The sequence below is a fragment of the Haliaeetus albicilla genome, chromosome 26, assembly GCF_947461875.1.
Source record: "Haliaeetus albicilla chromosome 26, bHalAlb1.1, whole genome shotgun sequence".
Taxonomy (NCBI): domain Eukaryota; kingdom Metazoa; phylum Chordata; class Aves; order Accipitriformes; family Accipitridae; genus Haliaeetus; species Haliaeetus albicilla.
Window position 1 is genome coordinate 13101671 of NC_091508.1, and position 26328 is coordinate 13127998.

The 26328-nt window shown below is 48.1% G+C and overlaps 1 protein-coding gene and 1 long non-coding RNA gene across 6 annotated transcripts; one reads left to right on the forward strand and one right to left on the reverse strand.

Annotated features, from left to right (window-relative positions):
• The first annotated feature begins 3828 nt into the window (after nucleotides 1-3828).
• TMEM268 (transmembrane protein 268) lies at nucleotides 3829-19555 on the forward strand. Of its 5 annotated transcripts, none has more exons than XM_009920077.2 (9): nucleotides 3829-7579; nucleotides 9977-10309; nucleotides 12171-12280; nucleotides 12838-12945; nucleotides 14171-14320; nucleotides 15416-15526; nucleotides 17207-17287; nucleotides 18200-18385; nucleotides 19215-19555. In XM_009920077.2, the coding sequence occupies exons 2-9, from the start codon at nucleotides 10204-10206 to the stop codon at nucleotides 19392-19394; spliced, it is 1032 nt and encodes a 343-aa protein (XP_009918379.1). In that variant the 5' UTR covers nucleotides 3829-7579; nucleotides 9977-10203; the 3' UTR covers nucleotides 19395-19555. The 5 variants fall into 5 exon arrangements, with proteins under 5 accessions (XP_009918379.1, XP_069627650.1, XP_009918377.1 ...); XM_069771549.1 differs by having other exon boundaries at nucleotides 3829-7043; XM_009920075.2 differs by lacking the exon at nucleotides 3829-7579 and adding an exon at nucleotides 7627-8006.
• Nucleotides 19556-21019: 1464 nt separating this feature from the next.
• Nucleotides 21020-24451, reverse strand: LOC138682099 (uncharacterized). The gene is made up of 3 exons (XR_011322312.1): nucleotides 24223-24451; nucleotides 23757-23858; nucleotides 21020-21809 (listed from the first exon to the last, which is right to left on the reverse strand). It is a non-coding gene; the product is annotated as an uncharacterized lncRNA (long non-coding RNA).
• Nucleotides 24452-26328: the final 1877 nt, after the last annotated feature.

Below are 26328 nucleotides of genomic sequence, written 5' to 3' on the forward strand. Positions count from 1 at the left end.
GACTGCTATGGTGTCTTCTGTTGTAATATTTTATGATAGTGTGTTGTAGTTCTGAAAGGATCTCTTTAGGAATTCAAGCTATTAAACAGGTTGTAAAATTGAAACAAAAGCCTCCTGCAAAGGTAAATGTGCCAGGCTGGGGAAAAAGCCAGGTCAGTACAAGGAGAACAGGATCAAGGCAGTTTTAATCAGTCTGGTCTAATGACTGGAGCGGTGCTATGGTCTCATAAAAGGTTGCAGCCATGCTAATTCTAGTCTGTCCTTTGGAGATGAAACATTTCTTCCTGTTGAGAACAGGTGCTCAGACTCCAGCATGATAGTCCTAATAGAAGTCCTCCTAGCTCGGGGCTGTAATTAGCACTTTCATCCCGTTTGTTTATCAGTAAAAGACTGCTGCTCTGTCCAGAAAAAATACAGTGCATGCCCCAGTTTCTCATGATGGTTCGTAAGTTTCCCTTTGTTAATGAAGACTTTATGTCCTTGCTCTCTAGAATAGTAAGAGGCAGGCGAAAAAGAAAAACACTTCCCTGATTATTTCCTCTTGGCAAAAGGTGGTGTGAAGATGCTCCCTTTAGAACACTGTGCTGCAAGAATAAAAATTTTCTGTAATATTTCCCTGAGACCTAACTAGTTAGAATTACCAGACTCTAACTTTGCACAGAAGCGAGTATTTCCAATTACTGCTTTCCAGGAAGGCTGGCTTTGTTTGCAGTGTAGATACTTTGTTTTAAATTGAGATTCTCTCATCTTGCACTGTGATGCTCTGGGAAAGGGAGATCTACTGCTGTCTTTGTGCCTAAGTCAGGCTATGCCAGAAAAATACTCTGCAGGGAGCAGTTTTCTTCTGACAGAGGTATGGAGTTGGGCATACAACTCCTTGCCTCTGAAATCTGATTTTCTAGACTTTTTGCAGCAAGTTTGGTTAGTAAGAGTAAAACCTACCCCAACTGCTAGTACAAATCTCTCTCCAAATTCTCCCTGCTGCTCATCTGCCTCCATAATCCCTTGCAGATGTGGCCCCATGTATATGAGCCATAGCTTGCTCTCGTGTCACAGAAAGGGCCAGAAGCAGCTTTGGGTACATACACCGCTGTCTGATTCCCTTAGTTTGAACTTTCATCCCTGGAAATGCCACCCAACTGCCAGGATGGTCAGAGTCCTGGTGCTGTATGGAGGTAAGAAATGGTCAGCACTCATGTCTTGTTTGTGCAATGTCAAGTGAGTTGCTACTGCTGTTGGTGTCTCCCAGTTAAAACAGCTTGCAAATAAGCACTTTCTGGGATCAGCGCAGGCATATTAGGATTTACACAGTGCAGTTTGGCTCCAGTCACATCCATGTTCAGCAACAACAGTTTGGAGTTGATTTTTGTGGAATTTCTTTTCAGGCATTATCTATTTATAGAGTTTATACTTTTTGCTTTTAAAATGCCATTGAGAAAGTGTGTCATCTGTACAGGCACCAGATGGACAAATGGCTTATTAACACCAGAATATGAGTGTCATCTGGACGGCTTAACGTGCAGTACAAGGTATAATTAGGACATGCATTTGTGCTGCTTGAAGCCAGAGTTCAATTTTTAAGGCATGTCTGTATTGACGGAGCTTGCTTCCCACTCAGCTTGCACTGTTTGGTCTGAAGGTCAGCATCTCCTTCTCACTGTTCAAGCAAGGAGTTAATAAAGAGCAGTTAAAAGAGCTCAGCACCCCTCTGGCAGGGGAGGCAGAGGGGATGTCAAAGGCCCTGATCCCACTCAGGTCTGCCACCTCTGCTCTGTCTAATGATGCTTGGGGTTTTTTTGGTCAGTTCAGAGCCAGTATGGGTTCGATCCCCTGTGCATTTGTTGCAGTTAAATACAAAAACATGAGAGAAAGGTCTGGTAATGAACAGGAAGGATGAAACGTGGTGTGTGCAGTGGTGGCAGGGAGGTCCCTCACCAGTCATTCACAGGCTGGGTGATCCCACCAGGGGCTGCAGAAAGCAGGTGAAGGGCAAGGTGGTGCCACTGCTGGAAGATTCATTCAGACAGTGTGGAATGGCAGGGGAGCATGCTCCTTTCTGCATTTGGTTCATGGTGCTTCCTGTGACATAAGAGCAATCATCATTTAATTATTTTTGTAGGAGCATTTTGTGTGATATTTAACTTGTAATTTTTTTTGTTTGTTTCAGAGAAAGTAATTTTCCCCTCTAAAGATCCCCCCTGCTCTTTTCTCTTCCTCCCTTTCCAGGGTCCAAACAGAGAAATAAAGGAGGGAAAGTCACCCATAACCCTGTATCTGGAGTCCAGGAGTTTGAGAGAACTTTCATTAAGAGGGGATTAATTTTGACTTCCAGTGCTTTATCAGAAACTCCCCTGGAATCTTGATTTGGACGGTTTCAGAAACATGAGAGAGGACCCTAAATTTTCCCAGTGCTGTGGCTACTGTTGAAGATCGATGAGCTGTTCCTCATTCTGCCTTGTAGTGACAGGCTGGCTGCTAGATGGTAACATAAATGAATCATTAAAGGTATTCCAATGCATAAGCCAAAATTTGGCAACCCTAAATTCCTCATTCTTCTGCTTTTGTGAGGTCCCTACACAATTCCTGATGATCTTTATTAAAGTTGGAGCTTTTTTTTTAATGCTAGATATAAGCCCATCAAGGTGCTGGCAGTCCTTCTCTCCTCCCTTCTATCCACAACTTTGGGCTCCTGCTGTTTTCTCCTGCACTGGTGCCCATCTGACCCCAGAGTGAGCAGAATTAACTGGCAATAAGTAACCCTACAGAAAAACCAGCAGTTTCTGGCCTGTGAGGCAGCTCGTGGGAGATGTGATTGTCGCAGCAATAGCTGCATGTAGAGCAGCTGGGCTCAGTCTTATAAAAGCACACCCTAATTTTGACTGACCTAAATACTCTTGTACTCTCTTGTCGTTCTGGTGTACTGTCATGCAGTCCTATCTGTAGGTTACAAATAACTATGTAAAAAGAATGCCATTCCTCTTCCTTCTCTCTGCCTGTATGAAACCTGCTCATTTTTCCTCTTTGTATCGATTTTCCTCATTTGGACTCTTTCCCTTTTATCTGACATCACTAGTTCTTGCATTAATGCATAATAAGAAAAACAAGCCTAGAACCCACTGATCCCAGCTGAGGTTTTGGCTTCAAAGTATTAAAAGACTGTCAAGAACCCTCAAGATTAACATTTTGTTGAAAAAGTTCCCCAAACTAATCCAAGAAAGGAGCATAGTGTAATCTTTCTTTGAGGTTGAAAGGAGAAAGTACTAATTTCATGCAGAAAAGATTGTATCTCGGGCTGGCATAGGAATAGAAAATAAATAGGTATTAAATTACATTCAGCTGTCTCAAAATAATCTAATAAAGCATCTTCTGGATCAATAGCTGAATCATTATCCAAGGCACATAGCAAGCTTTCCCTCCTAATTTGAGATACAAGAAAGAGGTTTTTACATTACCATATAAAAAGAATAATACTTTAAGTCTTCATAGGAAAAAGGCAGAACTAGGGAAAAAAACCAAGAACTACACTTTATGCCTTAAGCAAGTGTCATTTTTCATTTGAAATATGTAATTTAGGGATATTGTGAAATAAAGTTTTTATATTTTATGACTGTCAATCTGTCAGCTTTGCTGAGCTGTTTGACAAAAAAAAACAAACACCCAACCCAGAGTCTGTGAAAGAAGACTTTGTGTGCAGGAAGAGAGGGGAAGGGCAAGACAAGGCTTTCAACAACATTGTTCTCCTAATTAAGGCTCACTGGAAAAAAAAAAAAGATGGAACAGTTAGTCACTGAAAATGCAGTTTCGTCAAAAGCAAATGAGATCTGCCCATGTTGGCTGCTGCTCATGGCTGCAGTGTGCACAGCCACAAACAAGACTTATGTATGGAGAAACTGCAGTCGTGTGCAGGCCATGGCAAATAAAGCAGGAATAAGTGATGCGTTATCAGCCTTTCAAATATTGCAAAAAAGTTAAGTGTATCAAACCATGTAGTACATATAGAGACAATATGGTCTTAGGAGTCGGAATAGGAAAAAGCAGACTAAAGAGTATATGTCTCAGCATTTAAAGCAGCGGGACTTGAAGTAGTGAAGAGTGATATCTCGGAAGTGATATTAAGAACACGATAGAGGATGAGGTTATCCCTGAGGACAGGAGGTATCGGTGGTTACTGTCAGTCTGGGAAAGCTCTTCAAATGGCAGATATTTTTTTCCTGGAATCAGGTTCCCTGCAATATATTCATTAATGCAGCATGATGGAATAAGGAGTACAGTTATAATATATGTCCAGGGCATCACGCTGGGAAGAGATACAAACAGTATAGAGGACTGAATTATAATTCAAAATGATCTTGATAAATGGGAGAAATGATCTGAAACCAATAGCATGAGACTCCCTGAAGAGAAGTGTAACGCTGAACTGAGAAAGGTGAAATCAAATACACAAAACCTAAGCAATCAATAACCAGCTGTACAGCACTGCAGAAATTGTGAAAATGAGGGTGAACTCCCCCAGACTCAGCAAATGTTTTGGTTTTGAAATGAAGTCTCCACTGTACAGCATATTGATTCAAGTGTCCTACGTAAGATGGAAGTGAGAAAGAGAGAGTTGTTAACGCTCATGAATGTGGTGAGGTCTCAGTGTCCTGTTTGGACACTGAGCTTTGAAAAAGATGAAAATAAATTGCTCTTTGAATAAAGCATCGACGGGCCTGGGGAGGTTTGTCAAATGTGGCTCAGAGTGATGATGACGATGGGGAGGTAAGGGATTATTTTGTCTAAAGACTCCATGACAGTGGAGAGTGGAGAAGTCTCGAAAAAAATTAGAGGTTGTTTCAAAGTGGACAGACATTGAATTCTTCACCAGATTCACTGAGGCTAGAAGAAGTAACCAGCTTTATCTGAAATGGGAAAGATTTAGTTTAGAAGTGCTTTTTACCAGGAAGGCTGTGGGGTGGATGGCTGTGGAGGCTCCAGCATCGCCACTGCTGGAGTCCTGCTGACCCCATGTCCTGAGGCTGTGCGGTTGGGTTTTGTCCCCTAATAACTCTTGGCCCTCGCAGCTGGTTTCAGTCACGTTGGAAAGAAGGGTGAGGTCTCATTTGACAGCAGGGTGAAAGTGTGCCTTCGTGAGAAGGCTGCAGTGGGAGCGCATCACTTAATTATGGGAGAGTTAAGACCAGGAAGGAGAAAATAGGCAAAAAGCAAGTGAAGTGAGAGAGGGAGACTTTGCAAATAGCTTTGTTGTGGGTTAATGTAAATCAGGACATGCTTCTTCATAAATACAAGTGAGTAAAGCTCAAGACAAACCTCAAGCTGTCTTAACGCTGATTTGCATAAAACAAATCCCTAAATCCCCTGCCAGCCAGCACAAGCTGAACATACAGCCGACACGATGCTTCCTGGAGCAGAGAGGTCTGCATTTTCATTCATTTTCATTCATTTCATTCATTCTCATTTCAGTTTTTGGAAGACCTTCATTTGCAGACTTTCATTTTTAAATGGGGCCACTTTCAGAGGGTGTCAACTGGGCTCCGTGAAACAGAAGCACCTCCGGTCTGCATTGGGATCCTGCCAGCGTCCTCTCTGTTTTACAGTCAAATAGTTTTCTATTTCTTGTGAGCCTTTGCCTGACTCTCTGCAAAGTCCTTTCTAGTTTACTGATTGACTTTGCATTTGCTGTTAATTACAGCTTTCCTTCTTGGCTTTAAGAGGGTTAAATTTCTAATGCTAAAGTTTTGGTAGGGCTATTAATAGGTGGGGTAGGAATGTTACAGACACATCTTTGTGTTTCAGAAGCCCAGATATAAAGGCATATGTGCAAATACAACAGCAGCTTATTGTCCAGCTAGAATCTAAAATGTGTGTTTATTGGAATATATTAATCACTGAATATTTTATAGGCTATTCTGTGGGACCTGTGACTACAGGATACCTGCTTGGATTGAGAAGATACTTGGTAGGATCTCACTTGCCTAGCAAAAGCATAAAAATTGTGCCCCAAATAAGGTGATCAGAAAACTAACACCTGCAAAAAGTTTCTGAGCATGTGGCTTGATGACTGCTGAAGTCAGGAAGAGTCGGGCTAGGAGACCCTGACTCCTTACAATGCAACCTGCAGATCCATCATCTCCTTTGGGCCAGAGCTGCAAGTTCAGGGAGATGGTTGGGCGGAAAACTATCTCAGAAAAATAACTGGAAAACCTTGCCTTCCATTTAGGTTTGTTTAAGCTTCTGTGGATCTTCGTCCTTGGTTCCTTAGATAGGTGTGAAACAGATGCTTTGAAAACCTTCAGAGACAAAGCCCGTCAGTCTAAAAATTCCTAAAGATTTAGTAGTGTGTGGTCTTCTATATGAGCAGGATTTTTCTGCTTGTGCTGGTGGGATGAGGTGTTGATGCCAAGATCAGCCCATACATGCACGTCTTGCTAAACAAGAGGTGTACAGTGTATGTGGTGCAGGTAATTATGAACATTGCTTTGAAGTTTATTGCCCACACAGAGTTTTGCCTCGGGCATTTCTTTGCAGTGAGCTGACAGTGCTCTTTCTAAGCACTTTGGTTGTCATATCTTCCCTCTGGCAGGATCTTTACGTGGGTGAGAAGAGGAGGAAACGAAGCCAAAGCTTTTGATGAGAATTGTTTGCAAAAGAACCTAAAGCTTTGCATGGCCCTATCTTGGGTGGGGATTTGAGCTGGGCCTTGAGCTAGTGACAACAGCAAGAGATTTATCTGATTTTTCTCAATACCTGGACAATGTTACTGTGTGAGATGCCGGTTTCCAGTGTAACAAGATCCCATGTGGTTAAGCAGCTTTGGAGTCTGTTGCCCTTGCAGCCACGTGATGTAATGAACGCATTGCTCAGCAATGTCTGGAGCCAGCAGGGCTGCAGAAATTCATCCCTCCAAGAGAACGACATTTTCTCTAGGAAGTGTACACAGGCACTGCAATAAAGCGTCTTCTTTTTTTTTTTTTTTTAAACCATTCACTAAGACTAACAGTCGCTAAGATACTTGTTCCTAGCCTCCATGGATCCTCTAGCTTTTGGTGAGCCGTGAAACCGTAATTCCCAGGCAAAGGAGTCTTCTCTCCTGTGGCGTCTCTCAGCATTATCTCTTTGCATGAAAGCGAATGACTTCCCCAGCACGTGGAGCTCTTCTGGGGGGTCTGTCTGACTGTGTGTTAGAGCCTACTGCTTTTCTTCGGAGTACAGCAGCTGGAGAGGAAACTCACGCCCACCCATTGTACCAGCGCAGCCTCCTGTTTTGAGGAGGGTTACGGTTCCCCCTTCTGCACCTTATTCCTGTTTCTCTGTGCTTTAACATGACCTTTTGCTAAATATACAGTGACCCATTCTCAGCCTTGATCTTCGTTCACCTCTTCTGATTTCTCCAGCCCTATCGTCGATGCTTAGCTTTCATTAATATATTCACGGCAATTAATCTCACGCAGCCTTGGGATTTGTACTTCGTGAGTCCTGCCCAGCTGATCGAGGAGGAAGACAGCATCCTGTCTGTGCCACTCTTCAGCTCTTCACAGCCTTTAGGGTCCAGCTCCAGCTCTGGACCCCCACCCTGCAAAAGGTGAGGATAACTCCTGTGGCAGAATCTCCTCCCATGGCTGTATCTTCAGTGCGGAAGCACTTTTGAGGAACTCTAGAGGGTTAAAACCATGTTTCTGAAACCAGCCTAGGGGAAAGAAAAGTCACATGCACAAGGGAGATTTTGCAAGTTGGTGCTTGCAGCTTAGGGTAATGGGAGGGAGCACGGGGCACAGGCTTTTTGCCTTGGGTGAGCTGTCTGGTTAGCCCGTGGTCCCCGGGAGATGCAGGGAAGAAAGTGACTTTCTCCACGCAGGTTGGGGCTGTGGGACCGGAGACATCCCTGCACAGTGGTGGGGCAGCCCAGCATTTGGGCAGTGTGGAGTGGGATGGTGGCAGATAAAGGACAGTGAGGAGGAGGAGGAGGGAGCTGAGCTGGCTCCCCAGGACCATGAAGTGAGCTGGACCAGGTAAGCCTCTGCCAGTTGCTGTGGAAATGAAGCAGAAGGACTTGCTGAACGTTTCTCTGCTGTTTAGCTAGGGATTGGAGGTGTCCTAAAAAGAAGGTTCATAGGCTGAAGGAGGCAAAGTCACCAGAGCAATGTTGGCATTGCATAAAGAATAAGAAGAGATGTAGAGAGACACAGAGCCTGGGGAGTGCAGGAGATGAGAGGATGCCCCTGGTGTCAGCACAGGAGGTGGCAGGGGAAGATTTGGGGGGGACCCATCTCCAAAACCAGGCAGTTGTTCTGCAGCAAAAGGCAATGGAGCCAAACGTGGTCTATGCTGCACAAAGAGGTAAAAGCAAAGCTGCTTTTGCCGACGAGCTTGTCCTGGCTGGGGAAGGCTGTTTCCCTCCTGCAGCTCCCCGACGGGCTGGGGAAGGCTGAGCTGCCCTCACCCTGCTGCACCATTTGCTGTCATCTCCTGGGGACTGTCCTCCAGAGACTCAAAATTCTCGACATGTAAGCCAGAGAGCCTTGATTCACCTCTAACTTAACGTGACAGCAGCAACAGCAGGGTGGTAGGTTTTAATAGGGTTTTCCTTTTGTTTCCTCTGTTTTTTCACTCTTTGCTTTGCTGCTGTTCTGTGTGGGCTTTCCTGTCTTGTTTTTCATTTTCCCTTCTGTTTGATGCTAACCCAAAGGGATTGAAGGCAAAAGGGGGAAAGGAGTGAGAAAATTCACTGTCTGAATCCACCTTTTGGTGCCAGGAGATGTGCTCTGTAACACGTGGCTGCCCATTCCTGGCAAAGAAATCGCAGAGGAGAGCCACACTCAACGTACAGCAGAACTGCTCCATACCTGCGCTGGTGAAAAGTGGGTGCTGTGCCCATCCTGTGTATGCACACACACACTGCACACCTCTTGTGCAATGTGTACCATGGCTTGATTCCTTTAAGTGTGAGTTTCCAGCCCTCTGCAGGTTTTTTCTGCAATCAGAAGAACTTTTCATGTTGTTTCTCTTGCCTCAACTTCCTTTTTGACAGACCTTCAACTGGTGACTATCCTGGCTTTGTGTAAGGGGGTAATTGCAGCAACAACCATCAGTCAAAAATAAAGCAATCCTCTCTGGAAGGAGAGCGGATGAGCTCTGTGAGGTACTCTTACACCAAGAGACGGCAACAGGCTCCTGGTGCAAAAGTAAGACCAAGCGGAGGTTAAAAAGTGAATGGTAGTTTTGGAGAGCCAGTGTGGATGCAGCTGACCCACAGGAGTGGAAGATAATTGAAAAGTAAACTTCAGAGTCTTCCAAGCATTTGCTTTAATAACCACCCACAGGTCCTGGCAGTAGGTTAGAGACCTACGTCAGCAGCATTTGCCTGGAAAAATGGTGGGCATGGTGCCTGCTGCGGGGACGTGCCCCGTCAGCTTCTTGCACTGCCCGCAGTGGAGAGGAGAGGGGAAAGGAAAGCAGAGACCCTCAAAGGCTTTGCTCCTGCTGGGTGAGAGCTCCTGCTTGCCTCTGCCTTCAGTGGATACATTTTTCTTCCTTATCTGCACTGCTTCCTTCGTGTGGTGGGGAATTACCCACGGTGTCAGTGAGTGGGGTGCATCACTTCCAGGGAGGGACATTTACACTGTCTCCACTTTCTTCTGAAAGCGCCTGTTGAAAGCAATAGCAAAAAGCCTGTTGGCTTCACAAGGAGAAATCCTGCCTATTTCTTGACTAATTGTTTACAAAATATGAATAATTAAGGATGTCAGGATAATTTAAGGAATATTTAAGGATAACTTTTCCACCTATTAATGAAAGAAAAAGGGTAATTGCAGCAAAAGGCGAGCCTGTGCGTACTGCACTCATAGCTGGCTAACACCTACTGGTGATAACATCCACAGGGAGCAGGGTCCAAAGAGCAGAGTACACCCAAGTAGTCTGTGCAGTTACCCTTTTTTTTGCTGTCTCTGCAAGATCTGGGATTTTCTTTTCCTCTTTTCAGGGCTAGAAAATGCCTCCTTGCTCATGGAAAGCAGGATCTCGAAGAAGTCATCGGAGGGAATGTGAATGAGGATTTCACAATCTGCTCCCCAAGAGGAGAGCAAGCCAGCTGCCTGCTGCCTTGGGGCTGAACCGGTGTTTCTTAGCAGTGAAAGATAAGGCAGATATACAAAGTGCTGGATTTCTGACAATATGACATAGAGTCCCTCAAGGAGAGGCACCTTCAGCATGGCCCATAAAAGCCAAGCTGGTGGAATTGAGAAAAACAGGTCGCTTTCCTCCATCCTCTACTGTAAGAGTGATTTAAAGGAAGGATCCATGCAGTGGGCGAAAGGTAAGCGAGCAACTTGATGATAAGGAGAAAGGCAGTACTGAGTACGGTGCCCTTAGAATAGCAGAAGACAGATTTTTCAAAGATGCTCATTAACAGCAACTCATCTGCAAAAGTGACTAAACGTTATGGATTTTTCAGCATTTTGGGGAGGGGATGGAGACACTGACTTTTTTGGAAAGCCTGATATATAGGAATGAATGGACATCCACCTATTGAAAACCAGGACCCTGGAAGTCCTCTTCTCTTAGCCTTCAAAAGTCAAGAAATCTTTGGGAAACTTGACCTGTGCTTTCTGACTGACTCCCTTCCCCAGTAACAATTTGCTCCCTCTCTGCAGCACTACTTCCAAAACCACCTGAGGTGCTGTGCAGAGACAGAAGGCAGTGCCATGGGTGGCTGTTCTCACCGAGACCTCCACGCACCATTCAGCAGGGCATCCTTTTTGCTTGCTCAGTTCATGGCACCTCCTTAGTGCTCAGTTTTTGCAGGGGTGAAGCAGCTCTTGTCACTCCAGCAGGCTCCAGCAGAGGTCAAGGAGCTCTGCAAATCTTGGGGATCTCAGCTTGGCACCCAACTTGCTAGACTTTGTGCCAAGCAACTGGACCAAAGCCATGGAGAACAGGAGAGCCAAGCCCAAGGCTGGGGCCATTTGTTTTTATTCTTGCTTTATACTTACCGCCTCCACTGCTCTGTGTCAGGAGGAGATAAACCTCAGCAAACAAACAGGACCTTGTTATCCTGGAGGTTTCAGATGCATCTCCTCTTCCGTTTTTTACTCGATGCAGTCACACCCTATTGTAATGTAATTGACTCGTTTCACTTGGCATCTCCTGTTCCTGAGCAGTGAAGAGATGATGAGGGCGAAGGACATAAGTGGGAGAGAAGGGGAAGGTGAGTGCATGCTGTGTTTCAGCCAGCACAGCAGTCTGGGAGAGCACTAAGTGGCAGTGTCAGCAGGAGCAGCGCCAGGGGACACCTGGCTGATCCTGGATCTGCAAATGGGAAGGAAAGCAGGGTGAAATGTTTCAGTGAAACAGGATCTCATCTGAACAAGCCACTTCCTTAGACTCGATCTCTTCCCCTTGACGTAGCACAGCTTGTGTAAACTCTAGATGAATGCCAGATGGGATGCCTGGAGATCAGAGCTCTCCTGTGCTGCTCCAAGGCTGCTGTGCCTCAGCTAGGAGCAGCCTGCTCCTCAAATCTAGGACAGGCTGTCCTCACACTTTCTAGGCTCCTGACTGCAAGTTGTGTCTCTAGATTACATCTCTGATCCTAGCCCTAGCTGAAACTGGGAAGCTGAGACCCTTGAGCAGAGCCATGCTGCCCAGTACCACTGCTGGAGAAGGGAACTGGACGCTGGAGGACCTATGGGGCTCATGCTCCAGGGCAGCCCTGCCACATCGCAGGCAATGTGATTATTGGAAAGCACTTTAATTTGATTGCTCAAGTTTTTTCTTGTGGTGGGTGGGGTGGGTAGGCAATGGGGGATCTCTCTAAGACGTAGATAGCCTTAGCAAGAGGGAGGAGCTTGAGTCCATTGTCCTTTCTGTCAGGGGTCAGTGAGACAAGACATTATCCTGCTGAAGATCAGAGCATCATGTTATCTCTGACTGCTCACTCCTGGAATGTGTTTGGGGTTTCCTCCCTTTTTGTAGGTTGTTTTCTTACAAGGGACATCAGGCCGCTTCCAAAGCTCCTTGTGATGTTCTTAGAAATGTCCAAGGGAGTATTCTGGATCCATTTAAAACATGTCAGGGTGGTTTGCATTCCTCAGCCTTCCCTTTGCCACGTGCTACTTAGCTGCTGGGAGGAAAACCCATACCAGAGCTGTGCTCATGACTCCTTTGGGCTCTTGCAGAACGCCCCAATGGCCAGGTGCTCATGGTGCTCAGCATGGCCAACAACTGCTCAGCCACCTCCTTTGACATGGAGCTTTGTGCAGAGAAATTGAAGTCCCTTGGGGTTCAGGTAAGCTCCTTGTGTTATCTCCCCTGGGGACCCTGTAGGAGTGAATGCTAGCTGCATTAGCATCATTTGCATTTGCACCCACATCACAGACAGCTTCTCTCTTTTTTGGTTTGAGTCGCTTGTTTCAGTTCAACTTCAGTCTATTCCCCATGGACTGCAAGTCAACTGTAATGATCTTGACTTAAACCTCCATGAAGAAACCCATTCAACATAGGTTCTATTGAATTGCTTGAAAGTCACTCTGATGGGATGGAGCATCCCTGGGGCAATCTGTCTTGTCTTGTCCTTTGTCATAAAAAGGTGGTTTTCTCTTGTGACTTTCCCTGCACTTTCCAGGGAGATATTACTCACTGCAAATGAGGCAAGAACACAAGTTTTTGGTCTGTGACAGCTGTATAGATGAGACTGGAGGTGCACTCTGCGGGAGGGTGCTCTGGGACAGAGCTTTCGGTCGCAGTGCCAGCCTGGCCCCTCAGTGACTGCCCAGACTATTTCTGATGGGACTAGGAGCCCAAAACTGGAGGGTGGACCTAGTTTTCTGTTTGCTCCCTGAGCAGGTGGCAGAGGACCAGTGGAGAAGGTTAATCCAGGATGCTGTCCTGAAGCCTGAAGTGAGACGGTACATGTTCTACAACTCCAGGGCATTCCAGATAGCCATCGCCGTGGTAAGGACGGTGGGGTCTCTTGCTTGCCATAGACATGCGCTCGCTGAGATGCATCAAGACCTATACCTGGGATTCTTGTGGCCAGGGAGGGAGAGGGGTTTGAGTGGGGAGGAGATACTGGTTTTTACATATCCTAGTGTGTTCCTTTGGAAATCCCAGTTCACAGAATTTCTGTAGATGGAGGGCAAGGCACCTTCTCCAACCCCTTGCTGGTAGTCTCACCAAAGCAGGCTGTCCATGGCTGGATAACCAGCATATGTGGAAGTAGTACTACTTACATCAGACATTTTTTAACTTGATTTTAAAAATCTGTAGGTATTCTGGTTCTGATACTAATTTAGACTAATGGACCAGTCAACTTTGGTTACTGAGGTGATTGTCTAGTCTTGCTTGTTGTCTTCTGGTGAGAGAAGCTTCTCCAGAGACCCCGATCATTAGCATCTACAGCAAGATGCAGCGTGCTGAGGGTGTGATAAAATCTGATTCCTTTGTTTTAGTTGCATTTATTTTTTTGGATAGCAATTATACATGTTTTCTCGCCTTTCACTAATATTGTAGGAATTGGTGCTCAGTGTTTTGAGGGTTTTGGTGCCTGTTTAGTGCAAATGAGTTTTATTATTGCAAGACGATGCTGTGACACACTCTGCTGTACACATCTTATTTGCTTCTAGGCAATCTCCTGCTCAAATGTCTGCTATCTAAAGTAAAGGCCAAATTATTTCAGTTTTGCCTGTCTTTATGCAAAGACCAGGTTTGTCAGTCCTTAGCATAGTCCTTGAGTCCAGTGTCAGTGTCCACTATTTCAGCGTTATTGTAATTGAGTAGTCTGCACCACCTTGAGTGCTTTGACATAGGAGCTTTCTAAATACAGGGACTATTAGAAGTATTATCAATATGCCTCAGTGAGTGCATTTCTTATCTAAATGGAAGAACTCGGTCAACATCCTCCCTAGGTATGAATCATCATTAATAATTCACTCTCTGCCTTTGATGACTAGTAATTATTTATAATAAACCATGGCTCACTCAGTCCTTCTAGTCCTTTCTTTCCCCTATTTATTATTGGAAAGAACTTCTGTCCTTCCTCACCCTCTGAAAATCTTGTGTGACTTGATTTATGGTAAGGTATTACCCTGGGAGAAGGGACTGGTAGTTTTCTTCTTCCTGTGACTTATCTCACTTCCATAGTTTTGTGACTATCATCAGTCTCTCTGGGTTTTTACAGGTTTTCTACATGTCTCTCTGGACAAACATTTACTCCACAGTCCAGCTGTGTTCTTTTGGACGCTACTGGGAGGCCAGTGTGCTGGTGACCCTGGCTGCTGTAGCAGTCACTGTAGTTGTGATACTGGTTATCGATTGTCGCCAGAGGAAGGTAAGAGGAGGCTGCTTGTGTGCAGGCACGCAGTGCGTGGGGAGCAGGACTCCCTCCCACCAAAGTGCTGGGACCCAGGTCATCTTCTAGATGCACATGAAGAACAGAATTACCCGGGGAGGAAGGAATATTTTTACAGCAGGCTCAGAGATCAGGTTCAGGCAAGGGATGCTTTACAGCCAGGTTAGGTGTCAATGCCTCAAAAGTAGGTGATGGAGCCCGGCAGGCTGGCTCCAAGCGCCTGCTGTCACTGGAGATAAAGCAACTGTTGCAGAGTGTGGTTTGCACTCCCACGGCTGGTGAGAAGCCACGGGGGCTCGCCAGCAGAGCTGGCTCCTGCCCTGCTTCTGATGATGGTCCTTGCAGTCTCGGCTGTGTGCAGCCACTAATAGCATCGTTTACTTGTGTTGCTGTGGTGCTCTGGACCTTGCAACAGGTCCAGAACAAAAAGGCAGCTCCTAACTCATGGAAGTTGCAATAAAATTATAAAACCGAGGTAGACTGGGCAGTGGAAGGAAGTAGGGAGATGACGTTAGCATGAGAGGCAACCAGCCTGCAGCATCCAGTGCTTGGTTGTTGTCAACTTTTGTTTGTAGGAATCACAGGAGTATGGAAATTACTAAGTGATCTGAAGAGTAATTTTAGAAAGGCTTGATTCAAAATCCAGAGGGGTCTTTGCGCTGATTTTAATTGCACGGATTTTGGAGCAAGCCTCTAATGACAGCTGTGCAATGATTCTTCCAAAGGGAAACCTGGCAAACATGCAGGTGCCCAGAGGTTTGGGAAAGGAGTCCTTCACTCAGGGACTGCTGGGGAAGGAAGAGGGAACGTGATACTGGAAGTCGATTCCCCTTCAGACATCTTGTCTGTAAGAGAAATAATCCGTAGTGAGATTTCTGGCTCCACAGACATCCACCAGCGGTGGCTAGGCCAATACTGACGGCTGGTGACAGTCCTGCCTGACTGCAGACTGCTCTTGTCACTGCTTTCCTTTCAGAGATGTGGTATTTGGGATTATCCAGCTGCAGTTTGTAGCATCAGGCTGGCCCAACTTTTGCTGTCGAGTGTGTTAATTTTTCCCTCATTCTTTAATAGATAAACGTGAATACAGATGTGAGGCTGGCAGCTGTCAATGAAATCTTTATCAAACACGGTTTAATAGTAGGGATTACAGATGCCCTGGATGGGCCACACAACATCCTACAAGTATCCTTTCTGTAGGGAATTATTTGTACCCCTTCTGGGTAGCTAATGATATGGAGGTATTCACTGATGTTATGATCCATGAGGATCTCCAGTGGGTGGGATTTCTAGGATTCATTTTTTCTCCTATTGGATGGCATAAGGGATTGGGTATCTTTTCTTCTCCTATAAGTGAGGATTGAGATATGCCCAAAGGCAATTGGAAATAATGAGTCTAAAAGATTGAAGTGGGATTAGTCCTTTCGGCAGGCAATTATTCCTGAAAGTGTATTATACTTACATGACAGTAATGATTCTTATTATAAGCAGGGTGACAGCAATATGCCTATGGCAAAAAAAACCAACACAGAGAAAACCAGAGTGCCTGTCCCTGGGAGCTCATGTTCTGCCTTGCAGAGACAAACTAAGCCAACAGCATCCAAGTGCCTTTGCTCTCCAGGTGATTTGTAACCCTGGGCTCCCTCCTTCAGGCACGTTAGAGAACTTGATTTCACCCTGCGCGTCTCTGGCAGCCAGGTCTGTAGCTGCCAAGCACTTCTGACCTTCATGGCCTTTTAAAAGTGCGGGTTAAAGAAACTAGGTAGAGGGAGGCTCATTTGCTGCTTTTTAGAGATACCTTTTCTGGACTAGCCAAAGATTTAGGGGAAAAAAGCGAGTTCTAAGACAGCATGAAAGTGTTAAAGGAAGGTGAGAGAGATGGTCTCCCAGATTTGCTGGTGGATCTCACTCCCCTCCATATATACAGAGGTATGAAATAGATAGAGGGGGAGCCAAGGCTGAAACACAGGGTCAGAGAAGGGGGCAGGGAATACTGCAGGAGGGCCAGCAGGGGTGAAGTCACGCAGAATGAGGAGAAAACACTTAAGAACCTGAATTAGACATTTGTTCAGACCAGCATAATTTTGCACCTCAGTAAGTGAGGACTAATCCAAGAAGCCTTCACCTCTACCTACGTGTCCCAGAACTGCCTGAGAGCAGAAAACAACCCAAGGATTTATGATTTCTCAGTCTGCTCCAATGTCATATCCATTTCAACCCTCTAGCTTTTATGCTGTTCCTGAATCCCCTTGATAATGGCAGCTTGAGTAGATATACAAGGGCAGACCTTTGGCTGCCTTCTTGGGGGCTGCTGCTCTCAAAGCTGGCACAACTAACAACCCCAACATGTTGCTCTTGGTAGACTCTTTGCAAACAGTGCCTCTGTCCTGAAGACAAGCATGAAGTACAGTAAATTTTGTAAAAAATAAATGGAATGAATCCCTAGAATCAAAGGAAAGAAAGCAGGAAGGAGTTTAGGGGAGCTAAGTCAAGGTGACTCACCAGTTTATTTAGCTGTAAGGCCACTAAGTGAGTGATGGGCAATGGCCCTGGGTTATCCCAATTTTCACCCCACCAGGATGCAGGAGGTGTGCCAGGAGGACTGGCTGCCCTCTGGGGCAATGTCCCCATTCCCTGCCACCCCTCTTCTTTTCCTCTTTCCCTTGAGGTTTTGCATTAGCCCAGACCCTCTTGGCTTAAAATTAGCCCTGTGATGTGTTATTGGTTCCCGTGTCCTGAGCACCCCATGGGCACCACCTGCCTTTGCTCCGCTTCCTGCAAGGTTGGTACCAAGAGCCGCACGGAGGTGGAGGGCTGCGGAGGGGGAAGCGTGGAAAGACCCTTCCTTAACCCTGACCATCGCAGCTGTGGTTCGTGCACTTCAGCCAGGAGCGCTGCCTCCAGTCCTTGGCAGCCCACGTCACGGACCTGCAGAGGACGCGAGAGGTAAATGATGGTGGGCACAGCCCGAGCTCCCACAGGGACACGTGCAGGTCCACCCCTACGCCCCGGCTTTGGTGGGATGGAGGTGGGCAAGGAGAACCGAGTGTTTGAGTGTTCTCCTGGGCATCCCCTGCTGTGAACTGGGAGCTGGACAGACTGGGAGGTGGATAAACTGCATGTGTCGATGCCCAGTTCAGCAGGAACTGGTTTAGGTCCTGTGGTATGTGCATGTCTGCATAATTAACTGTACAACTTTAATAAAGGAAAGTCATCAAGAATCAAGGGTAAATTTTGAAAGCATGTGTCACAACTTGAAATAATGGACACCTTGAGCTGTCCTTCTGAAATAAATGGGATAGCCTGAGGAATAAGTAAACACTGTACTGGGTTAACTGTATAAAATTTTTGTCCTCTTGGCCTTAAGAAAATGTTTTCCTCTATGCGCTTGTATAAATATACAAACACCACACTCTCCTGCACTGAATTGCCCTTGCTGACCATGGGTGCAGGATGAGAGGCAAGGGGGTATAACCCTCCGAAAATCCCAAAGCTGCTCATCTCCCTGGATGAACTGACAAATGCAGATCAAGGGATGGACAGTAACACATCAATTCATATATTGGCTGATACGACTCATATGGTTTTTAAAGACATGATTCTCCATACCAGGCTCTGACCATCATGCTGGGAGCAGTTGCTGGCACAAGACACAGCTGATGATAGCAGCAGGGCTGTGGGATGAAGACACTCAGCTCCAAGTGCTGGGCATGGCTCTTGGCCAATGCTGGTTTTGACTCTTGGGATGATAACTCCCAGGAGTAAAAAACGTGCAGGAGGAAATCATGCTCTTTAAAGGCTGTCCTCAGGACACCGCTGCTGCCTTTGGAGGCCCCCCAAAATCTCTTTCTCTTCCAGTCAGGCTTGCAGCACAGCCTGGACCAGCTCTGTGTGGTTATGGAGGCGGTGGTTCGGCCTGACCTGGGGATGGAGGAGGAGGCTTTGCGTGAAGAGTCCCCTCTGTTATCCAGTGGAGTGAACCCAAATAAGAAGCCCGTGACATGCAACGAGCTGGTCCACCTCGTTCCCAAGGGCCCACCAGAGGTAATGAGAAATATCCCTCCCTGATGGACAGAGGCACCAAATCACCTCCCCAGGCACCTCAGCTCCAAAACCCCCCTCAGCAGCTGCCAGCTATGGGGGACACCTCCTTTTTCACCAGTAGAAGCACCTGGAAGCCTGGAGGTCCACACACACCTTCTCCAGCCCTGACACTGCTGAGCAGTTAATGCTTACTGAGCAGCTAGTGCTTAATCCTTGAGGAATTCATGGATTGGGCTTTTCCTTGCTGGTGGCCAGGGGTCCTCTTTTGGAAGACAACGTCTCCCAGGGTCCATGCACGGACCCAGCACCTGTGTTCGGGTTGGGGATGAGGCATGGATGTGCTCAGCCTTTGTCTCCTCCATGGAGTGTGCCTTCAAAGACTTGTGCCATGCTGAGCAACAAATGTGTCCTCATTGCCGCTCAGCAAGAAGTTTCAAAAGGGATGATTTTGATTTATTTTACAGTTTTCCTCTCGCTGTTACTAAGCGAATTTGGTACAGGTGACATCCCTGCAGATTGAAGCTCTTTGGCCATCTACAGGCAAAAAAAAGCAACAGGAGGCAGTGACAGAGCGGGCAGGTCCCCAAGAAGCCTGGCTCCTTGGCCACCCACTGGCGAGCGGTCATTTCATGTCACTCCCCCGTGGGGACAGTGTGCCAGCACTGCTGACCAGAAGGGGATCTGGGACAGTTATATATGCCATTGGCTCCTGTCCTGTTTCCTTCAGACAAGGACAGTCCTTGAACGAGGGAGCAAATGCTATTTCATGTATCATCCACTCTTCCTGCAGGTAGATTCTCTGCTCTGACACCTCTCTTGCTTGTTCCAGGTGATGGCCCAGCAGCTCCTGGTTATCTTCAGCGGATGCTACGTCCGGCTCCTGGTGACCGGCCGTCTCCCTCGGGCCGTGGCAGGGGGGCACCTGGAGCACAGCAGCGTGCCCTGTCTCTGCCAGTTCATCAAGACCACCGCGCTCAACACACACCGGAGCTGGTTCATGGGCAGGTGACCAGAGCGGGCTGGAAAACGCTGAAATAAAAGCTGCCCATCCACAACAGTGTGAAGAAGCCATGGGGCAGAGGAGAGGGCTATAACTGTGCATCCTGGACTTATCCAGATGAATGAGTGGAAATATAACTCTAATAAAACATGCAAGACACTCACCAGAAAGCTGCTTACCTTTGAGACTCTCTGGCTGCCCACAGGCTTGGTGTGAAGGAGTTGCTCTGGGGGTCAGAGGGACAGCCTGGAGCTCCCTTGGGAAATTTCCCACTGCTATTACTTGGGGGCCTCGGAGAGCCATGGGGAATACCTGCAGGAGCCAGCCCCACACCTTCGAAATGAAGTACGTGGGGTTTTTTTTAATACAAGGAAGACAAGGAACTCTGTGCATAGCAGTGTTGCAAATGTGATATTTACTCTGGATTATGTTTGTGTCACGTAGTTGCCAGTGACAGTGAGCTTTGTCCTGTGACAGACGTGGGAGGCAACTCAGCTGATGAGTTGGCAAACTTTCCAGTTAAGAACTAGCTTGGTACGGTGCTTGGTAACTGCCACTTCTGCTGCCTCCCCTGGGAGGATGGTGATGGACTTCTTGATGATCCATAGGATTAAGCCTTAAAGAAGGCACTGGGCACTGGGTAGAGCATCCTGGAGCACAGCTCTTTTCAGACTCCCCTTCCTGCTCCATTTTGGGACAGGCTGATTTCCTTTGTTTTTCCCTTCCTCCTTTCTCCCCACTGCGTATACACCCAGCACGTAAGAGGACCCAGTGGTGAGCAGGAGACTTCAGCATTTGCATGGAGTCCATGGGAAATGAAGTGCTGTAAGCCTACAAGAGGTTGTGTGCTCAGGTGGTGCCCATGAATAGAGAATTGCTGTATGGCCCAGGAACTGCTCATGTCCTCCTCTGTCCCCAGAGCCAGGCATTTCCATGAACTTCAGGTGACTCCATGCACTGATGTTTACCCAACCACCTAACCACACGGTTTGGTGGCAGTAGCTGTCCTAGGAAGTGGCGATGATCAGAATAAAGAGTCCTAAGGTCTGCATTTTCCAGCCTTGCTGTGGCTGAGTGTGCATGGGAGATATGGGTCTGTTCTTCACCTTCCAGCCTTCCCATCCTCCGTCCCTCCCCATGTCGGGCAGAGCCCTGCAGTCCCCCGGGCAGGGCTTGTGCCTCTCCCACCTTAACGAAGCTCAGCATGGGATACTTGTCCCGCACAAAGCCAGGAGGGTTTTAAAATTAAGGTCACTAGTTTGTGCACATCCTTCCATTGTGTACATCCCATCCTGCCACTGAGCATCTCCCCTTTGTGTGATATTGTGGCAGAAGAGTTTTGGTACCGAAGGCCAAACCATTGCTCAGGGTGGCAGCAAGAGGCTGGGCCCTGGAGACCCAGGAGCTTACAGCCCGCTCTCCCCAGGGGTGCAGGATGACTCTGCTCCCTCCCCTGTTGTCTGTATCACAAGCAATGGTGAGACAAGATCCATCTCTTCCTACACAAGCAGCAAGGCAAGCCTCAGCAGCAAGCCCAAGTGCTGCCAATGTACAATCCAAAGCATTAGTCTATTCAAACACCATAATGACAGCAAAACCCTTCCAGGAGAAAAACCACCATGCTCCCAACCAGCCTCTTTTCATCTGTCTTTATTTCTGGTTCAGCTTGGGCTGTCACAGGAAGGGGTCGGGCAGATTCCTCCCCGCACATGCGGAGTTTGCGATTCTGCTGTCATTGCTCTCTGTGACAGTGCAGGGTTTGCTAGAGGGGGATCTGACTGTGGTCCCTGCAGCCCTCTGCTCTGTGGGTGCTGTGCATCACACTGGGGTGCTGGCTGCCCAGTAAGGACAGCTTAACCAGCTTACTGGGCATGGGGAAGGGGGTCATACAAAACATGATGGGATTTCCACAGACATAAGCTCTCAGACTCCTTACTCTAGCTCAGGAGCTGATTTTACCTTCATGGAAATTGTCTGAATGTATACCAATATCTTTAGGGGCACAATTTGGTTTCACAGTATAAAAATCCGATTCGCTGCTAGGATGCAATGGCTCATGCTCTTCCCCTGGCGCTCCACAGCCCAAAAGTGCTGGGAGCATCTGATACACATTGGCAATCTTTTTTTTCTGCCAGCTGGAAAATTCTGGTAACGAGAGACCGATCAGGACATTTTCTGTCATTGTGCTTCTGTGTTGAGAGCAGATACAGGAGGGATTTGCTGATATTTTCCAATCCCTGGGCTGCAGGATTCCCAGCAAATGCATTCTCTGGGAAATCTGGTGGGAGGAAAGCTCGTGGCCTTCAGGTCAGGACCACGAGCACTTTTACCCTCAGGACCTGCAGGGCTGGTCTTGGATGGGGTTGCTGTTCCTGGGAAGCGAGGCTCGTGCTTGGGGGGCTGTTGATACCTCTGCCTTTACATCTGCAAATGCACAAGCATCAGAGAAAAGAGGGGGATTCAGGATTAGCCAAGGGGAAAGATTATTGCTGAAGGGATGAGACTGGGGTGTGAACTGGCAAGTTGCTCAGAAAAACCTCCTGATGGGAACCGTAAACAGCATTAGCTTAGTGCGAGGGAGTCAGGCCAGGTTTACGACACAGATAACCCCCCAGCAGAGCCCACCTTGCTGCAAGGAGGGGAATACAGTTCCGCAGTTTCCAAGCTGTGACCTGGACACCACCGGTGCCTCCAGATCATCCCCATTTCCCAGCCAGATCTGATCTCTGCTGAGCTGTACGCTCCTCGCGCCCTGTCCGGGGCCAGCTTTCCCTGGGGTGCCGCAGAGCAAAAAGCTGTGGGCTGCTCCGTGCCAAGAGCGGTGCAGCCCACCACTGCCCTCCGCACTGGTGCAGCCCCCTGCATCCACAGCCGCTGAGGGGCTGGTGTGCCCAACCTGCCAGCAAGTCACGGGGCCAGACCTCCTGCTAGTGCCAACTGGGCAGCTCCCCCGATTGCCATTAAACACCCAGGAATTAACTGCAGAGAAGGAGCTTAACTTCTTTGCTCAGAGGAGGAGTTTGATTCCTCTCGCTAATACACCCAAGCACCTGCCTTGATCTTCCCATTCGGGGCCTCTGCAAAGTCCTGGCTCCATTCCCTCTGCTTTTCCACCGTATGCACTTAATTAAGGCATTAGTGAAGTGAAATATCCCCTTTCCCTCACCTCATCCCCCCTTTAAGGCTCCAGCTGTTATTTTAGGGGAAAGGCAGTCTTCTGGAGATTTCATAGGACCCCCTAAGCATACAGTTCCCTTTCCTCCCCTTGCGCACAGCACATGGGAGCGGCAGAAAGGGAATAGCTCAGCCCGACATCTTCCCTGCGAGTCTTCTCTGACAGCCCTGAGCTCTTGGCAGAGGTAGGAGACCACGGGGCATGACCTGACCGCTGTGGCAGCTGCCCGGGAATGTGCTGATGCTTAAGTGCAGCTCTGGGCACGTTTGCACAAGAGCAACCAGGAGTGACTCAGCCGAACCAGTGAAACTGGTATTGGTGGGGCAGGTCTTTCCAATGCTGAGATTCTTTTGTCTGCTGTTCAGAAATGATTTCCTTTTGACAGCAAGCTTTAACGCTTGAGCAGCACGGCCGGGCGATGCAGGAGCAGCTCCCCTGTGAGCCCTCCTCGCTGGGAGCAGCCCCTGCGGCTGGACCAGGGATGAGGAGCTGGGAAGGTCTTTGCTGCACCCGTTGTGCTGAATTGGGGGTGGCCAGGAGAAGCAGCTGCTCTTGGGGACATCGCATGAGCGATCTGCAAAGTCATAGCGATTTCTGTGTTTTAAATGGGCCAGGAAGGGGCTGGGGAAGATTGGCAGCAAGGACAGAAATCTCTCACTGCCAGGTGGGGTGCGTGATGATGCATTTTGGTATTAGCGGGGTGCCTGAAATAACAAAAATTGCCCCAGGGAGACGTGGCTCTGGGGAAGTGGTGCTTCAGCAGGTTACATCCGCTCACCCCTCTAATTACACCCAGAGTAAGTCTGTCCTCCCTTCTAAAGGCTGCGATTTGCTCATCCTCTCTGTCAGGGGCTGGGAGGCAGCCATGACATTTAAAGGCAAAACGCAGCAAGGGAAGATAAATCAGGAAAGAAAATAAACTTTCGCAACTTATACCTGTTACGGTTCTTCCTCAGACAAAGTGCTGGACTCTGAGGAAGACGATGGTCACTGGAGCACAGGCAGGGAGGGATAGGGACCCAGCGCACCTCCCCTGCCGCAGGGCAGCGGCTTGCCTGGGACAGCAGGCAGCAACAGGAGGTGCCCCCCTCCCCATCCCACCCCGTGAGCCCAGGCAAGCCCTGGCCCCTCCATCCCCAGCGTGGTTGGGGCCGAGGTGTGTGGATGTCCCCGTCCCCAGCAAGCTGCAGACTTACTTTGGTGGTGGCGGTGGGGGGCTGCCTGCAGTGGGCACGGTGGTGGCTCCTGGTGCTCCCGGTGGCACAGGGTCCCCATCTTCCTGGCCACATAGCGGCAGGCTGGCAGAAAAGGGGAGACCTGTCTGCTCACTGCAGCAATGCAAAACACCAGCTACCCCAAAAAACCCTCCCCAGAGAGCCCAGAGCGGGACGTCTTTGTGAGCTGGGGATCCTCGCAGAGGAGGATCGGCTGGGGGTTGTGCTGGACCCGTGGTGGGTTATGGCTGAAAGTAACAGAGGAAAGGGAGAGGACTGGATTTAGCGGGCTAAAAGGGAGTTACCGTGTCTGGTGTCCTGGCTGTGTTTCAAACCACTCCAGCACCAGCCTTTCTCCCCCCACAAGCCAAGGCTATAAAATATGCAGAGTATTTACTGTGCAGAAATCCCTCTAAGCTCTCTTGCCTCAAACAAGAGGTTTCCTTACCATTGATAATTACTCAGACCATTTTCTCCTGGGCTCAGCAAAGCTGTCCTTTCCAGCCAGCCTGTCTCTTCCTCTCTCTTCTCTCGCAGTCAGCTCTGCAGTGGTTTTATTTCTTTACAGCCCAGTTTCCTCCTTCCTTCCCTCCCGCGGGGATGTTGCTCCAGTAACACCCGGTCACACGTGGGGAGGCAGGCTCAGCCTGGTGCTGCCTCCAGGCAGGGCTGTGCCGTGCCAGGCGTGGGATCCTTGCACCTCCCCAAAAGGAGAAAGCGCTCTGGGCATCGGCTGCCAGCAGTGTCACAGAGGTTTGAGCCGACCATACTGGAGAGATGGCTTGGCCTCAGCTGGAGGAGCTGCTGTTGGTGCTTTGTGGCTGATGGAGGACCTGGGTTTGAGGAATGGGAGGTAAACCTTGTGCTGCGATCTCTAAGCTGAGCTGGAGAGGATTGCTGCAGCATATACTTCGCTTGTGTGGAGCAGGGGTGAAGAAAAGGATGTTTCTTCTCCTTTTCTGCTGCTGTCTGAACACTGCAGGGATGCAGGGATGAGAACGTCCTCCCTGCCCCAGCCAGACCTTCAAACCCTCTTATAGTAAGTACACAGGGGAAGGTAAGGGTGACATCCCTAGCGGACTCCCTGCCCCAGCCAGACCTTCAAACTCTCTTATAGCACGTATGCAGGGGAAGGTAAGGGTGACATCCTTAGCAGACAAGATGTAGGCAGTAGCATTGGCCTTGGTTTCTCTGCGGCCGTTCCCCCGTACCATCTCCAGAGCACTGCTTGATTTTTGTCCTTGGGGTCGCTGCAGCTAGTTACTAAAGAAATGCAGGTTTTGTCCATCCTTTGCAAAACTTTGTGGTTGTTTATGCTTGGTATGTATCCCCTAATCTCAAAGTCAGATGAATTCTGAAAGCTTCTGCTTTGCCCTTTGACCAGGGCAATGTGCTTCCTATCTCCAAACCAAGCACTCCCTGATTCAGGCAGGTCAGACTTTGGTTTCGATGGCCTTGCCTTGGGATTATATAAGGTTGGCCAGAGACACGGCTGATGGAGTGCAGGTATTGCATCTCATGGCACTGCAAGTCAGAAGCCTGGGCTGCTGCAGAAGAAAGTGCAAGATCTGTGTGTGAGATAGAGAGGAGCTAATGTCACTCCACCCTACCCTCGGTTTTGTTCTGGTGTTCCATGTCGAAAGATTTGAGTAAGCTCTGATGCAATGGGCTGAAAACTGTAAAATGCAGCATAGAAACCTTTGCTTCAGCTGGTGTCCTGTCATGCTGCTGTGTGGTGTTAGTGAAAGGGAAAAGGTTGAATGGACATGAAGAACGACCTCTGCTCTAAACCATAGAGGACTCCTCATCACATCATCAGATGTCTTCGAAGCCTGCAGATGCAAGATCTGTAGGTGTTTAAGAAAAAAAAAAAAAATTTAAGAAAAAACCACCCAAACCCTGAGCATCCCCCTCCAGCCTTCCTCTCCAAACCCCCTATCCTCCAATCCTCTCTGGAGGACCCATCCTTCCATTTCACAGAAGAGCTCACCAGGACGAGGGGAATGATTGCACCACAGCCTTGTGCTTTAACAAATAGTGAAGGCGGCTGGCAGAGTAAACTGCTCTTTTGAGGCTTTGCTTTCAATTGTTTGGTCTTCCCTGACTCCAAATCCAGCATGTTTCAGATGGGTGTTATCTGCCAAGCGTGCACTGCAGAGCTGACGCCTTGGGTTTGCAGATGCATCCCTCTAGATGGTGCTAAGCTAAAGAGAAAAGGCGGGTGGTGAGAGGCCTTGGAGGAGAGGTTATCCTGTGGTGCACTGTCTCTGCACATCTGGCTGAGGTCTCCTGGACTAGCAGAACATCTCCTCTCTCTGCTTGCTCCCAGCGAGGCGCCCATCCATTTGCACAGGTGCTCTCCCATGGCGCTCATTGTGTCTATTTGCAGTAAATACTTCTCAGGCCCTTCTTCCACTTTCATATTTCCCTTGCTGATGTGTGAGGCTCCACAAACGTATCACGATTTTAATTAGTGCATCTGCTCCTATCCATGCACTAAAACAGAGTAGTTGATTTTTTTTTAACAGCAAAAATCCATCTTAGCTATTTTTTT

Coding starts and splice junctions, on each gene's coding strand:
- TMEM268 (XM_009920077.2), top strand. CDS start 10,204: ATGGCCCATAAAAGCCAAGCTGGTGGAATTGAGAAAAACAGGTCGCTT. Junction 10,310..12,170: donor ATCCATGCAGTGGGCGAAAG/GTAAGCGAGCAA, acceptor GGGCTCTTGCAG/AACGCCCCAATGGCCAGGTG. Junction 12,946..14,170: donor TCCAGATAGCCATCGCCGTG/GTAAGGACGGTG, acceptor GGGTTTTTACAG/GTTTTCTACATGTCTCTCTG.